At 38.4% G+C, this 15,343-nt stretch overlaps 2 protein-coding genes and 2 long non-coding RNA genes across 4 annotated transcripts in view; 1 reads left to right on the top strand and 3 right to left on the bottom strand.

Annotated features, from left to right (window-relative positions):
• Positions 1-216: 216 nt before the first annotated feature.
• On the bottom strand, positions 217-3,252 carry LOC135783331 (uncharacterized). The gene is made up of 2 exons (XR_010545610.1): positions 3,147-3,252; positions 217-554 (listed from the first exon to the last, which is right to left on the bottom strand). It is a non-coding gene; the product is annotated as an uncharacterized lncRNA (long non-coding RNA).
• A 1,163-nt stretch (positions 3,253-4,415) lies between these two features.
• Positions 4,416-7,566, bottom strand: pou4f1 (POU class 4 homeobox 1). The gene is made up of 2 exons (XM_065294023.1): positions 7,239-7,566; positions 4,416-6,941 (listed from the first exon to the last, which is right to left on the bottom strand). Exons 1-2 carry the CDS (start codon positions 7,362-7,364, stop codon positions 5,955-5,957), a joined length of 1,113 nt encoding a protein of 370 aa, XP_065150095.1. The 5' UTR covers positions 7,365-7,566; the 3' UTR covers positions 4,416-5,954.
• Positions 7,567-8,733: 1,167 nt separating this feature from the next.
• Positions 8,734-14,924, bottom strand: obi1 (ORC ubiquitin ligase 1). Its single transcript, XM_065293788.2, has 6 exons — positions 14,853-14,924; positions 13,808-13,943; positions 13,556-13,647; positions 10,821-11,042; positions 10,266-10,354; positions 8,734-10,148 (listed from the first exon to the last, which is right to left on the bottom strand). The coding sequence occupies exons 1-6, from the start codon at positions 14,922-14,924 to the stop codon at positions 9,077-9,079; spliced, it is 1,683 nt and encodes a 560-aa protein (XP_065149860.1). The 3' UTR covers positions 8,734-9,076.
• Positions 13,838-15,343, top strand: part of LOC135783178 (uncharacterized) — a 78,860-nt gene continuing 77,354 nt past the window's right edge. The window contains exon 1 of the long non-coding RNA XR_010545589.2: positions 13,838-13,970. This is a non-coding gene — a long non-coding RNA (uncharacterized lncRNA). The remainder of the gene's footprint in view (positions 13,971-15,343) is intronic.

Raw genomic sequence — 15,343 nt, 5'->3', positions numbered from 1 at the left:
CATGCATAATGTATCGCATTAGAGAGCTATCTTTACCTCTACGTGCAGACATCTGTGATCGATAAGCCATTCATTGGGATAAATGATCAGCTGGCCATTTTTCCCGTGTGAAGAATTGTCGGAAACTATACATGAGATGTTCACTGTCACTCAACGGCCAATAATGATGCAGTTTTGTCACATTAATAACATAATCTGAAGTCAAACCTGCAAATAAACGGAAAATTTGTTTTTATTGCTTTTCTGTGGTTTAAGAGACTTTGATTGAAAAGAAATAAATGGACACAAATGAGTAAAGTGTTCATACTGTAAGAGCTATAAAATTTACATTTTGCATTAAATGAAAGATAGCACATCTCTAGTCATTTGGCCTTGGATGTTTTCATATTGAAAATGTATCTTCTTTATGCACAGGATGACACATTGAGATCTTCTCTGGGAATTACTGTCTTTTTCTTCTTCTCAGGGGTAAAATCTGAGATGCTATGAGAAACCATTGAGATCGGTTTGTTGTTTGTTCGTGTTGTTTCTCCGAAGGCTATTTACTCCAATGCCTGTAAGCACGTTGGAAAAACATGTAAAATCTATAATATATAACATTTCTTTAGAGGCTTTCAATGTTGTTAAAAACATTCTCACACTTGCACTCCATTTAAAGGGCCCATTTGTAAACAGCGTCAACCAGAGGTGGTTTGTAAATATCTCCACGCTTTGTTGAAGAGGGATCTCAGGAACAAACGATGAACTCCGGAGGCAAAATGAGGATAATGATGAGGGGCGAGTGTGTTCAATAGAAGGTCAAAAAGTGCAGGGCCCGGGGCCACGAGAGCGTTAAAGAGACAGGATGAGAGAGGGCACTTGACATTTATACGGCCCTTCATAAAGAAACAGACTGACAGCTACTCTAACAATCCAATGGGAGACTGAGAATAGCCCCCAATTCTCACGTGCTCAATCCCGGAGCGGGATATTGTTTGGCAGAAACCTTGCCGGCTCTTTAATTTCTGTCAGTTTGTTCTTGAAGGATGCATTTGCTTTTGGAGTCAAGGTGTCTGCGCCATTTGATGCGCGGATAAATGCAGAGAGCGCGCGGCGTGTTTTGATCTGCATAAACACTTTCACCTCTATTTCGTGTATAGCCGTGAACGCGCTCGGTTGGGAAGTGAAGGGGGTCAACCTTGCTTATCAAATATTTTTCTACCTAAATGACGGATTTATTAAACAAATAGGTTCTCGCTCTGACTGAACCCCATGTGATTGAAATATGCCTTGTGTCAACAGCCGGGCAACCCTCAACGCTGGAGGATCACTGAATAAATACAAGTTGGAAATGAACACAGATCCGGAGGATTCGCACCCCAGCCCCCTGTTTGACATCTCAGTCCACAGGCCATCCTTCATTGACATTGTTATTACCAATATAGAGCCGTGAATTTGCTCTGTCTGCACGTGCTTCCCATTACACCGAATGCGGTGGTCGCTGGTGGCCAAATTACTAATTGCATCCATTAAAATAAATACATAACAATTGTTAGCGTTATTAAAAACTACATTGTAATATTTTATATTAATTCGATTTTTAAGTAGCAACATTAAATTGCATATAATTAGCCTACTCATTTTAGTTATAGATTTAACAATAATGTAATTTAATTGCAATATTTGATATTGCAATAACTCAACATTCAATCATCGGCCGACAGCATTTTCTTTCAATTCGTTCAAAATTGGTAATTATTATCGTTTTATTTGAACTCGTATGTGTGGTGTAAAATAGCTTAAAAATAAAAGTAACACAAATGCATAAAATTCATTTTATTTAGCCCAGTAATTTTGTATGAACTATTCTTCACATACAATAAATGCTATGACAAAATATATGTTCTTTCATATACAGTCACCAGGTGGATTTCTACAAGAAAATCTTATTTTAACAAAATTTTCGTTTCATCACAGGTTGATTTGATCAAACTCTTTTTTTTCGTGCGTTTACTTGCGTAAAGAGGTTGTTGACACCCTCACATCTTTAACTTTCGCCCATCACTCCTGTTTCCCTATCCTTTTGAATCCGCCTGCGCGTTTGTGTTCCTCGCCGGTGTTTTTGTTGTTGCTGTTTGTAGCAGCTGAACTTTAAGGGTGGGATGCTGTGGAGTTGTGTTGATGAAGTATCTCTTGATTAATAGATCCACGAGGCAAACCGGCTGACATATGGCTCATGAAGCAGCTGGGATCTGTACCTGCGGCATCCCCTCCGGCCATTAACATATTAGAGGCTTTAGAGCAGGCAGAAAGACAGCAGCACCCTAGAGCTGTTTGATATAGACTCTCAATAATGCATCATTCTTCAATCTGCGCGGGAGCTGTTCGTGGTGCTGAAATACAGTGCGCGCTCGCGCGCGTTCTCGCTTCTCTGGGGCGTTAAATAAAGCCTATGTGTAAGTAATTGTGTGTTATATATATAAAGAGAGATTAGAAAAAAAGAAGTACACAGCATGAAAGTACAAAAAAAACATTTAGTGGAAATAACAAATTATTTAAGTAACAAAATAAAAACAACAATAATTCGCTTTAGCTTTAATGCGCTGTTAAAAGTATTTTAAAAAGGTGAAATTATTAGTTATTTCTAATTCGAATTTGGTTGCATTCATGTTTTAATTATTTGTTTAATTTGAATAATTAAATTAATTTAGATTTTAAGGACATTTTGGGTTATTATATAACTAAACACATTTTAACGTTTTTTTTTTGTGCGTAAAGAAAAAAATGCTTACCATACGCCAAGCCAAATAAAAATACTTTTACAATAAAATAAAAATAATACCCTTTTTTTATTTAAAAAAAGTGCAATTATCGTTGAATGTAATTTTGGTTATTGCTGTTTAAAATAGATTTTGAACGACTAAATTTATTAAAGCATATTTGTAAAAGTTTGAGTGACTCAGCTATGATGAGTGCGGAGTTGTATAACAAAGTCGCTCTAAACTAAATGTGAAAACGGAAAAAAGATCGAACTTACTTAACAATCTATCGCAAAAAGAGAGCATGCAAATCTGACCGACAAAAACGAACAATTAGATTGGAAAAAAACTGTGCCAGTCAAATGATAGCATTCATTTTCACTCCAAAGAAAATGTCCATATACTCACGCAACTGCGTTCCTCTCTCCGTTGCCAAAAGCCAAACAGGAGCAATAAATGTGTCTGTCTCCAGTAGCACTGCAGCTGCGACCTGCTTTCATCAAGCGCTTCCCTGAAAAACCCCGATAGCTGTCTGAAAATATTGCATTTTATATCAGCAAAGCGCGATTAATATTGCATCACCTACATATAACATATCTTTTTAAAGGCAGCAAAATGTAAAGCTCCCACCCCTTCCCCTGTATTTTCTCTTCAATATTACACTGCGAAAGATTTGCAGCGTCATTGTTTTTTTTATGAATAAACAAACTTATTAGAGAAATTAGACACTTTCCGCTTGTCAGTGTGGGGTCGTATCAAAATACTTTTCTTAATGCGCTTTTTTTAAACACACGTTGACACTGTTTGGAGACGGCCTGGTCTCAAGCTTCATTAAATGTTTATTGTGAGTTCGGAGGCTTAAAAATACGTCCTTTTCAAATTCGGTATAGTGAGAAGATTCTGAATTGCAGAATTATTTTAGTTGGAGTTGTAATGGCATGCTTATGTTACCTCATTTAGCAGACGTGTACATGGCCAAAACTCCATTTGTTTGACACAGAAAGATCCCATTAGGGCGCCGATAACAATTACTGGGGTTTTTAATTAGTGTCTTGTTGTATTTCGTTTATTAATTTTTCAAACCACAGAGCATGAATTATTTAATAAACCGTAGTAGGGTATTTAAAATTAATACTATATGTAGAATCAAGGCCGAAAATAGTGCGACATTTATCAACATGTATTTATTATTATTATTATTATTGTTATTAAGTAATTAAGACCATTTTGTCGTTTCATATGTATTCCGAAATACCAAATACTTTTCTTTAAATACGAATCTTCTGCTTTTTCTTTGGTCAAAAGGAATGCATGAATACCGGTGTGTAGATAAGGATTTCAGACCATGGAAATAAACGAAATTTTTTTTTATAAATAATGTATGCTTTTCACGGGTAATGACTGTATATCAAACGTTAGCGCAGATCAGGTAGCCAATCAAAATCACCGTAAGAAAGAGAAGAAATGAAAGAAAGGGTTTAATCTCAGGAAAGAAAGTTTATTGGGTCAATTTGTCTCTCTTAAAACAAGCGAGGCTTGAATTTTGCACCATTAAATTTGCCCGAGTGTGACCCCTCCCCACTTCCAGTCTTTTGGGAGAAGGGTATTTCATTTCAGTCTGGCCTTTTAATTTTGGCACCAAACTTTTTCCATGTAATAAGAAACTATAGTGCGTATTGCGAATTTTATTGTGCACTTAATACCATTTGAAAACGAATATATTTAGAGAGCTATGAAAATGTGAAATATGGTGAAAATGCTGGGTTTCACTTACATTAACCATTATAAACAGGAATGCATTTATTCTTAATGTGTATCTAAATAACAACCGTCTTATAATACAGCTAAACGTGTGACAGTAGGCCTGCCAATAACCGTGGTCCACCTCTCTGTCTGTGCTGTAGATATCCAATACACCCCAATGACAGCCTTGACTTTAATTTTCCATAGTTTATTTAGAAGATTGCCGGGACGTGTGTCCCTGCAGCTGGATTTGGCTTACAGAATAAAAAATAAAAGTTTGGATGTTCAGACGGTAAGACAGCAGAATGTGGGACAGGTGCACAGGTACGACAAGAGTGAGGCGTCTCGTGATGCGCACGTGGCCGCTGTTTGTAAACATACTTGTGCACAAAATAAAATCATTACTTACACAGCTTCTTTTTTTCCCGGACAATTACCACGACAAACAACGTTGTGATTTTATGTGAACACAGGAATTAAACAGTGACTTACACACCACCCACAAAGGTCTACCAGTAGATACTCTATGTAGTGCTTGGTATTTTTCTCTCAATGCATAGAATGTTTGCACTGCAAACCAAAGTATACAAACCAACGAAATTATATTGTAGGACAATTATTTATCTTTGCAAGTATACTCATTTTAATCATGCGATTTAACTAATATCCGCCACCATCGGCAGAGGAAGAATTCTGATTTGCAACAAAAATAAAATAAAACGAATACAAATTTTTAGGAAAATTGAGTTTTGCACGGTGAGCAAGTGTCATTTGTATCTATATATTTATATATATACAAAAGCATTTGAATATATCTAACCAACCTAAATAACAGTAAATTTCAGTGCAACTTCAACAAATACGAGCGGTGGTTGCCACCTTTATTTCGCACTCATTAATTAAAAGAGACTTTCGTATCCTTTCTCCTTTTTAAGTTCTGTATGAAACCTTTCAAACACTGAATGATAACATTAGTTAATCAGTAAGGTTGTGATAAACACATTTAATAATCAAAAATAGAGCAGTTCCCTATGACGAACGAATAAATACACAAATGTGCTGAAAATAAATAACTTCATAAATAAGAAATAAATTAGAATAGAATGAAACGATATGAGGTAATCCATAAATGGCTATTTTTCATCATTTGGAATAAATGTCATTGGGTAATAAAAAACATATCTCGCTAAAATAAAGCTCGGTTTACCTAATTTCACAATGATGTTTGAATTTTTATCGTGACGATAAAAAGCCTCGCAACAACTGAAATGCAGTTCATCTGGATTACCTGTTATTTGCATACTTTACATTCACCGGTACAGTGAAAAGAAACAGGAGATCACATGAATAAAACAGTAATAATCATATTTGTCATGAGCACGCGGATTTGAAAACCAGCAGAGCCAAAGCGATGTTCCTTGGTCCCCAAAAGTCAGTCCAACAATTAATTTTTTGTTCGAGAAGTATAGTCCATCAGTGAGCTGCAGAAAATTTCAACCTCTTTTGCTTTTGTCTTTGGTTGCAAAACCATACTCGCACCACGTTCTTTTTGAGGTCCAATTTCTCAGCAATAGCCGCGATTTTCTCCGACGACGGTCGAGGCTGAACAGCAAAATAAGCCTCCAGAGATCTTTTCTCCGGAGCCGCTATGGACGTCCGCTTGCGCTTCTTCTCGCTCCCGTTGAAAATGTCGGGCTTGCTCATTTTTTCACGCTGCGCGCCCTCGGCCTCCTCCAACCACGCCTGAAGGATAGGCTTCAGCGCGATCATGTTGTTGTGAGACAGAGTTAGAGACTCGAACCGACAAATGGTACTTTGGCTCAGTGAGCCCACGCCCGGGATCTTGAGGTTCGCCAGCGCGCCCCCCACATCCGCCTGAGTCACCCCGAGTTTGATTCTCCTCTGTTTGAAACGCTCCGCGAACGCCTCCAGCTCCCTCGGGTCCGTGTCCGAGTCGTTAATAGAGGACATTACATTGTTTGCGAGTCCCGGCGCGCCCTGATGCGCACCGCCGTGGTGGCCCGGCAAGAGCCCGTGGTGGGTGAGTGGCGAGTTCATGTTCATAGCAGCCTGGTGGGACAGGTGGGTCAAGCCGTGCATGTGCGAGTGCGGGTGCGGATGGGCCGAGGTGGAGATCAGACCACCTCCGCCACCTCCTCCGCCGCCTCCACCGGCCCCTTCGTGCGCGCTGGGCATCAGGGCCAACGACGGCGAGCTGATGTGCTCCATGAGGTCGGGCGGCTCGAGGTTTTGGTGGTGGTGGTGATGATGGTGATGATGGTGGTGGGCGAGTGGCACGGTGGACGTAGACGAGCATGGCACGGTGTTCATCGTGTGGTACGTGGCGTCGGGCTTGAACGGGTGACTCTTACCCTGGGACACGGCGATGTCCACTGCCGCCAAAGCCTCGGCGCGGGCCAGGAGCGTTTCGTCTAAGCTGGCGAAGATGTTGCTCTGCAGCTGCATTCGGAGAGAGAGGGAGAAAAGAAAGAAAACAGATATATCAGCAGGGGAACAGTGTCAACACATAACAGTGAACATCCCTTTCAGAAGCTTTTAGTCATAAAAAATAACACGAAAAGCGGCTGAAGTGTCTGAGCACGCATTTGGAAAAGATCACAGACGTGCCGTGGATTACATTTAAAAAAAAAACATTAAGGCACTACTATGTGCCTCACAGCGTTCCTTATTATTACGCGCTCCTCGAGCGCACACGAGAAACCGGGCAAGAAGGAGAGAAGTTTGCAGCTCGTTTACCTGTGGAGTTTGTAGACAGGCTCTCCTGATCGCCTCCGAGCTCGAGTGGTGAAGACTTGTGTACTTGTGCTCAGGTAAGGTGGGATGCATGGCGAAATGAGGCTGTTTGCTGTTCATGGACATCATCTTTGCGAGTGATCCGCTTCGGATAAAGTGCTCAAAAAGCTTGGAAAATACAAAACAAATATACAAGGATCCGGTTCCTCTTCAAGCGGTCATTCACATGCAGTCGCTGGTAAAGCGGAGATGCCTGTAGCGCGTCTGTCTGCGTTTGGCTGCGCTATGCGCGGATGAGGAGCGCTCTTACACCTGAGTCCCTCACATCTCGTCCGGCAGCCTCGCCTATTCTCGCGAGACGAGCGCGATTGACTCTCTTCTCCTCATCGCCTCTCCCACTTTCTCCTTTCATCTCCCGTCATCCTCGTGCTGTAAACCGGACCGGCCTGACAAGAGAGGGAGGCTTCGCACCTGTGGATCGCGCGCGCATGCGCGCTGCCCTGACAGGTTTATAAAGCGTGTGGTTGACTGCCTGTGAATTTTGTTATAATTTAACCACTAACAATTCATATGCAAATGAAGGTGACCGTACAATCAGAGATTAAACGACCGGGGTTCAAAATTGTATTACATTTTATTCAGATCTGATGCGCATTAAAAATATTTTAAAAATTAGTTAATGTTAATTATTTATACATGCATATTATTTTTACATGTTAGATAAATATAAGGTAAATAAATATAAGATTAATATTAAATAAAAACATAGTTTACCATAGACAGTTATATTTATACTTTGTAGTTATAAAATCTGTAAAAAAAAAAAACAATTCGAAATTTCAGTAATTTAAAAATAGATACCGCATTTAGTTTTAAGGAGAGCTTGTATGCTTTCCAACATGAAAATTTGTCTGAAAATGCCTAGATGCTAGTTTTTAAACGTTACTAAAGTAAATATTAATGTATAGCCCGCTGCATTATTTAGCCTACTAGTTTTTAAATCAATATAGTTAATACAACACAAATAGTATACATTAACAAAGTGTAGTAATTAGCCTACTAGAATATAACCTACTTTAGTAGCCTATCATTTACTACTACTACAGTAAATACTACACAATACTACACTATTTCATGTCACTATATCATTCATGTTTATCCGCGTCATGGTGTCACGCGCTGAGTTATTACGCAACTTTAACTATCATGTATATTTCACTAAACTCTAATCACTTCATGAATATTTAATGTCCTAACCGTTTTTTGATCTAATGAAGTGTTAATACACAAGATTAATTAATTCTTTAAATGACTGGGTGAATATTAAATGGTTTTGTTTAGTATTCTGGTGATGATGACACAAGGATAATTCACCACTAAACACGGAGAGGTGTTTGGATTTGCATGCTAATATTAAAATGAGTTAATCATCAAACCACTTTAAACTCCAAAAAAAGAAAAAAAAATTGTGGGTAGCTACACACTATTTTTGTATACAAGATGCAAGTTTACACCCAATTCCAAAAATAATATATCACACAGTTTATTTCAAACTGTATGCTTCAATTGAATTTATTGTTTTTACAATTCAAAACCAAATCAGCACTTCAACATCATACTGAACAATCACCAATGCATTCAAAGTTAAAAAAAAATGTTTTAACGCTAGCACTTAGATCCTCAGGTTACAGATGTTTTCAGAACTGCTGTCATAATAATGAACAGCAAGACAAATTTGTAATAAACAGTCCTGAGAAAACACACAGTCTGTACTTCCACAAAACATTCACTGAAAAGTAAATCCAAATGGAGACTGGAAAATATTTGAAATGTTTCTGCTTCTACTTTAGTTTTGAAAGTTTGGAGGGGCTGGAGACGGACGATCCTGTGGGACACTTGCGTTTGGTGGATTGTCCAGGATGTTCCACCATGAAGTCAACAAATGCAACGTTTCCCTCAGAAGCCGAAGCGTTGTTGGTGTTCACCTGTGCCGGCGATGTGGCCCCGTTCTCTCTTTCTGTTCCGGTATCACCTAAGAGGTTGCTACAGAAATCCAGCTCTGGTATCTGGGCGGCATCAAAGTCTGGCAGGGGCGATGATGAAGATGCTAGGGGAAGGCGAGAGACCTGGCTGCTGGAGCTCTCACCCTCAGCCATCATGGAGTCCAACTCTGAGATCTTGTCCAGGTACGCCGCGTCCATGCAAGCTTCGCTGTTGCCCGTCGGGTCCTCGGCTAAAGATGTGTTGAACTTTTCTTTGTTTTCATCCAGATGGGGTAGCTCAGAACCGCAGTCCATCCAGCCCCCACACGACACCTCTTTGTTGGAGTTCATAGAGGTTTTCTGAATGAAAGGAGCACCCGTGTTGGCTTGGAAGGGTCCTGGGTTTTGGTCGACCGAGGCTGTGCTGGTTGAACTCTGACAATCATCAAAAGTGAGTCTTCTCAGGTATGTCAAAGGTTTGAGAACCAACTTTCTGTCACTGCAAACCCCAGGACTCTTCAAGCTCAGAGATCTGAGGGCCGAGGAAGGCGTAGTGGGAACCGTAACATCTTTCTGAGGAGTCAAGGCCCCTCCTAAAAAACCCACATCTGAAGTTGTCAGGAGGCAAGCGTGGTTGTTGGGAAGCTCCGTGCGCTCTCGGTCCAGGTCTGTACAAACAGATGTCTCCTCCATATTACTCAGGCTCCTCCGCATCAGGGTGATCCTTTCAACTTCTCCATTTTGTGTTCCCCCAGATGCGGTGCTGCCGGAGCACGTGCCCTCCTCAGACTGAGGTCTGTCCCTCTGGTTTTGGGCTTCGAGCTCTTCTATATACTTATCGCTGCGCTCCAAAGCTCTTTTTAGCTGGGCCACATCCCGCTCGTACTGATGAATTTTAGATTCGAGAGCCGCAACTGTGTACCTGCCGAATCTCAAAGGAAACAGACAGACCTTAGTCCTTAAGTATCAATACATGTTTATTACATGCAGTTAGATTAGCCAAGTAATAATGGCAGACTCGAAATTCTAGATGGTTCACTATACTTACTTTTGCGGAGATCTGCTGTCAACTTCAGCTTTCAGACGCATATTTTCTTGGATCAGGTCAAAATTCTGTGACCGTAGAGTCTTGTTAGCCTGAGGGAAAGAAACATGTTGCTTTCAGAATAGTTTCCTTTGTATTTTTGAGTCGGTGTTGTGCACAAATAACACTTTTTTTACATGTTCTGTGGTTTAGGAAACTTTATGTACTTTTTAGAGAAATTCTGGGACTACACGTTCCCCATTTGGAGACAAATAAAGCATATTTATTCATCTGTCAATGCTTTGCTTTTATTCTTAAAATCACATCTAATTATTCCAGCCTGATCTAACGAGAATCCGAAAATTTTTACGAGTTGGCTAAAGCATTTGAATTCGTACAAAGTGGGTCGTACAAAAACGTATGATAATAAAAAAACTATAATGAAACCCCACCCTTAACCCCAACGTTACAAGGGCGAAAGCAAATTGTACAAAAACATACGAATGTGGTTGTACAATTTACCATGAGATGCGTTCTTTTTTTGACAAAAGTTATTATGAAATGCGTTCGTGATCGTACCTCTTTTAGTCTGTCGAGATCCTGTTTGACTTTCCTGTAGAGGTCACTGGCAGCTTTTAGCTTATTGGTCGACTCCTCCAGAACATTGGGGTCAACAGTGCTGGTTTCAGTCTGAGGAACCAAGACGGGGGTCGGTTCCAGAGCGGTCTTAAGTTGCATCTCAAGGCTCAGGGTTTTGCTTTTCAACTCCTCGTTCTCTTTCACAAGGGTTTCGATTTCATCCTGCAAAACAGACGATTGACAAGAAATCTTACCGTTTTCACGGCTTCTTTACAGCCACGAGTTAAAACATTTTAAACTTCAGCCAAATATCAAAATTACCCCATAATTTTCTTACCTTCAAGCAATCCGAGATACGTATGACCATCTTCTTTCAGATTAACACATCTGGAGTTATTTCAGTAAATGTCCTCGCTCTTCCAAGCTTTATAAATGGAAGAAAACAGGGAAATCCACACAGCTTTAAAGGTCTTCTGCAGGTAATCAATGCGATTTTGGAGGAAAAATATCCATATTTTAAATTTAAACTATTTAACTATAAACTGTAACGCCGCCATCTGAGACTCACACGGGTCGTTGCCATGGGTACTTTGCGCAGTAATGCCATCTTACCGGAAGCTACTTATTATAGTTTAAAGACTTTAAAATATGGATATTTTTCTTACAATATTGCATCGTTTACCCCCAAAGGACCTTTATTGACCCCGTAGAGCCATGTTGATTATTTTTTGTGAAGGACGGATGCACTTTTCAAGGTCAGAAGTTGTTCCCTGATCCCTGTTTTCTCCCATTATAAGCATGGAAAACCAAGGACATTTACTAAAATAACTCCAAATGTGTTCGTCTGCAAGATGATAAATTGTTTGAAGGTGAGTACATCATGGGGTAATTTTGATATTTGACTGGAGTATCAATTTAACACTGTTTTAGAGTTTTGTCATTTTTAGTCACGGCCTGATATCTATAAGGTCATTTATATGCCTGTTCAAAAAAGATTTGTTCAATGTTGTCTATAATTAAAACGTCCCATCACTATCATACAATTCAGTGTAAGAATACTACGGTTGCACGCTTTTTTAGGTTTTCAAGCTGTGGCTATCGCGATTAATCTATCAAAGGTTTTTGTTTACATCATATATGTGTGTGTGTACTGTGAATAATAACTTTGTATAAATAAATACACACATACATGTATATATTTAAGAAATGTTTACATGTGTATATATATATTTGTATATTTATGTATAATTTATATTATATATAAATATAAATATTTTTTTTTTCTTAAAATTATACATGCATGTGTTCATATTTATATATACAAAGTTATTATTCACGGTTCACACAAATATATGATGTAAACAAAAACACTTTACGATTAATCGTTATTCAACCCTAGTTTAAAAAAAAAAATTTGTATTATTTTCCATAGTTATGTAAGTGCTTTCAGAACCTTCGCATCCATAATATTGTTTCTTCCTTATAATGCGCACATGAAAATAAAAACAAAAGAAATATTATTTGTACCTTTTTCATTTGTTGGATATTGTTTCTAGTTTGTGCACTTAAATTCACAGAATTCCTACAAAAGTAGACATCTCCCAAAAAATCCATACCACATCTATAACACGTGTATATTTTCCTTTATAAAATAGAAAACATGAGTATAGACTGTTATTCTTCTGATGTTTGGACTCATCAGGGGTTTAGGAAAAAAAATAATGATAATACATTGAGAAATTATGTTTTGATTTTTGTCACATTCGTAACGCTGGAATTGCTCAAAGGCGTTCATATTGCTGCTGTGTTTCGATCATGTGGACGGTACATCTTACAAATGGGTTGCGGTGTGATATATTGCGATACATTAAGCAGGGTGGTATATTGGGTTGTTTTGAGCCTATAATAGGATATAATTTTAGGAAAGCTGTCATTGGGAACACACCACCATATGCAAACTTTCGGAAAAATGTTCTGGTGCATCCCTATGCTAGTACTTCTTCTCATTGTTTAAGTTCAGAGATAAAAAGGCTATCTAGTGGTCGGGAACTCTAAATTAAGTAACTGCCATAATCTTGTATGATTTTTTGCGATATTGCTTATATATATATATATATATATATATATAAAATCAATACTAGGGTTGTCACGGTTTTCCGAATCCTCGATTCGGTTACTTTTTTTCCGATTCTAGGGCCGCGTATTTTTTTTTTTTTAAAGCACAAAAATGCTATGCCATTTTTAGACTAGACTTTTATGAAATATAATATCTGACCTTGAACCCAGAGATGCCCTGCCATGTTAGTCGTGCTGCCAGTGGAAAAATATGGTACACGCACATACTTGATAAAACTAAACTTCCTGTCAGATGAACATCTGTCAGTACTTTGCACCTTAAAAATTTGCTTTTTTTACCGTCAGACGAGACTGTGAGACTATACCCCAATAAGTTGACTGGCAGCACTCAACACATGTTTTTTCCCCATTGGTAAGCCGACCGGATGTGACATGGGGGCGTGGCAGCATCGACGATTCCATTTTTCAATTCGAAGTTCGAGGTTGTGACTTAATTTCGATCGATTTCAATAAAAAAATTCAAAATCGTGACACCCTTAATCGATACCGAACTGCCAAACAAAACACTGCGATACTCACATGTATTGATATTTCTTACACCCTTGGTTAATATGTCCCACATCCATGTTTCAAACAAAACTGCTTTTTAGTGAAAGTACCTCATATTCACGGAAAAGCAGCTCTCCTCGAGTCCTTCTGAGGCGTCTCTTAAAAGAACAACTCTCGCTGGACTCACCATCAGCTGTGGCTCCTGTCAGCACAAACAGAGACATTTAATCCATTCACACTGAAATCAAGATTCACTCACTTCACTTCCCACAGGCTACAGTGTCATTTATCTAAGATGCACAACTAAACAATCCAGCTCTTACAGTTTTACCTTCCACTGTTAATAGTGAGAAGTTTATTACCGATGATTTCTCTACAGGGGTTTTCTGCAGTGATGGCTACCCTGCATGTTGGACACTGGCTGTTCTTCTCCAGCCAAACTTTAATGCAGCTGTTGCAGAACACGTGGTTGTTGCAACAAATGACGGGCTGACGCACCTGTGATGTGACAGAACAAAACAACAGGTAAACGCATGACTGCTAATATCATAAGAGACTGATCAATGGAAACAAACAATCTTTAGGAAAATTAATCATGTTTTTTCTTATGGTAAAACTGTAGTAATCCTCCCACATGATAAAACACTGTAGTATAACCTAACGTTATTTTTAGGTTAGTAAAACGTTCTCCTAACGTTATACGAAACATTAGGAGAACGTTTTACGTACCTAAAAATAACGTTTTGTTTTCGTAAAGAAATATTTCCTGGCTAACCAAATACAAACTTTAAAAAATAATGTTTTGAGAACCAAAAAGTAACGTTAGGGACGTTTTAAGAAGCAAAAATTGTTAACTGGAATACTATAATTTATACAGTTTACTATAGTAAATATTGAAGCACACTACAGTATTTTTCATATGGGATGTATGGTCGATTACAATTTTCATAATCATAATTTACCTGCATTTCATGGTTAAACTTTTTTATACAGAGACCACTACAATTACCATAGTAAAACAATTGTTCGTTTTTTTAAGGGTAATGCCAGAAAGTGTAAAAATCCAAAGTATTTTTTATTTAATTTAAATAAAAAAAATTGGTTTATTAAAGCAAATATCTATTTTTTTATATCAATTTACTATGGTTACTGTTGTAAACCCATGGTCAGTTTCCGCAGTTTTACCCTGATATGGAAGTTATAGGACGACTTCTAAAGCCACACCTTTTTAATATTCAGATATTTTCTTGCATGCATGCAATTCACATAATGAATATGTTAATGCTTAATATATCGCACACTGTGTACTTATACTGACGTTTGAAATCAAGACAGCAATGCAACAACGTTCATAAACAAAGTCCGCGTGCACACCGCGTTTAAGCGTGTAGAATTGAAGCTCGTTACCTTTCCCAGACAGATCTGACATGATATCGGTAGAGTCAGAGACAAAGTTACGTTTTGAAATTGCTGAGACATGTTAACTTAGAAGGGTAAAGTCCTCAGATACTTTACATGATCCAAAACTCCCTCCGGTAGAAACAAAGCACACGACTACGGCAAGCGCGAGGTAGCGAACCTCAAACGCGTTGCTTATTATTGTTCCTGTAAAGTGCATTTATTTTAAGAAACTTCGTGTTATATGGATAAATGTCACAAAAATGTCCAGTTATCCTTTAAAATGTGAATATATGATGCTACGTACATTTAGCAGTAATTTAAACCGTACCGTATAAAAAATAATTTTAAAGAGCAATAGTACGTGGTGTTTTTATTTTTGTCATCATCACAGTATTGAGATACAGGTTTTTTATATTATCATAATGAGGATTTTTTATTTTTATTTTTTACTTCAAAGACCAAAGGAGTTGCTTTGAAATGTACAGCTTTATTCAGAG

Source organism: Paramisgurnus dabryanus, chromosome 7 (genome assembly GCF_030506205.2).
Source record: "Paramisgurnus dabryanus chromosome 7, PD_genome_1.1, whole genome shotgun sequence".
NCBI lineage: Eukaryota > Metazoa > Chordata > Actinopteri > Cypriniformes > Cobitidae > Paramisgurnus > Paramisgurnus dabryanus.
The sequence above is the reverse complement of the archived record's forward strand: the minus strand, read 5'-3'. Positions and strand labels throughout refer to the sequence as shown.

What these genes read in the sequence shown, in the direction of transcription:
- obi1 (XM_065293788.2), bottom strand. Translation starts at nt 14,924, where the DNA reads ATGTCTCAGCAATTTCAAAACGTAACTTTGTCTCTGACTCTACCGATA. An exon ending in GTCAGATCTGTCTGGGAAAG is followed by an intron (nt 13,944 to 14,852) that starts GTAACGAGCTTC and finishes GTCACATCACAG; the next exon opens with GTGCGTCAGCCCGTCATTTG. An exon ending in GACAGCAGATCTCCGCAAAA is followed by an intron (nt 10,149 to 10,265) that starts GTAAGTATAGTG and finishes GTTTCCTTTGAG; the next exon opens with ATTCGGCAGGTACACAGTTG.
- pou4f1 (XM_065294023.1), bottom strand. Translation starts at nt 7,364, where the DNA reads ATGATGTCCATGAACAGCAAACAGCCTCATTTCGCCATGCATCCCACC. An exon ending in CCTGTCTACAAACTCCACAG is followed by an intron (nt 6,942 to 7,238) that starts GTAAACGAGCTG and finishes CTCCGAATGCAG; the next exon opens with CTGCAGAGCAACATCTTCGC.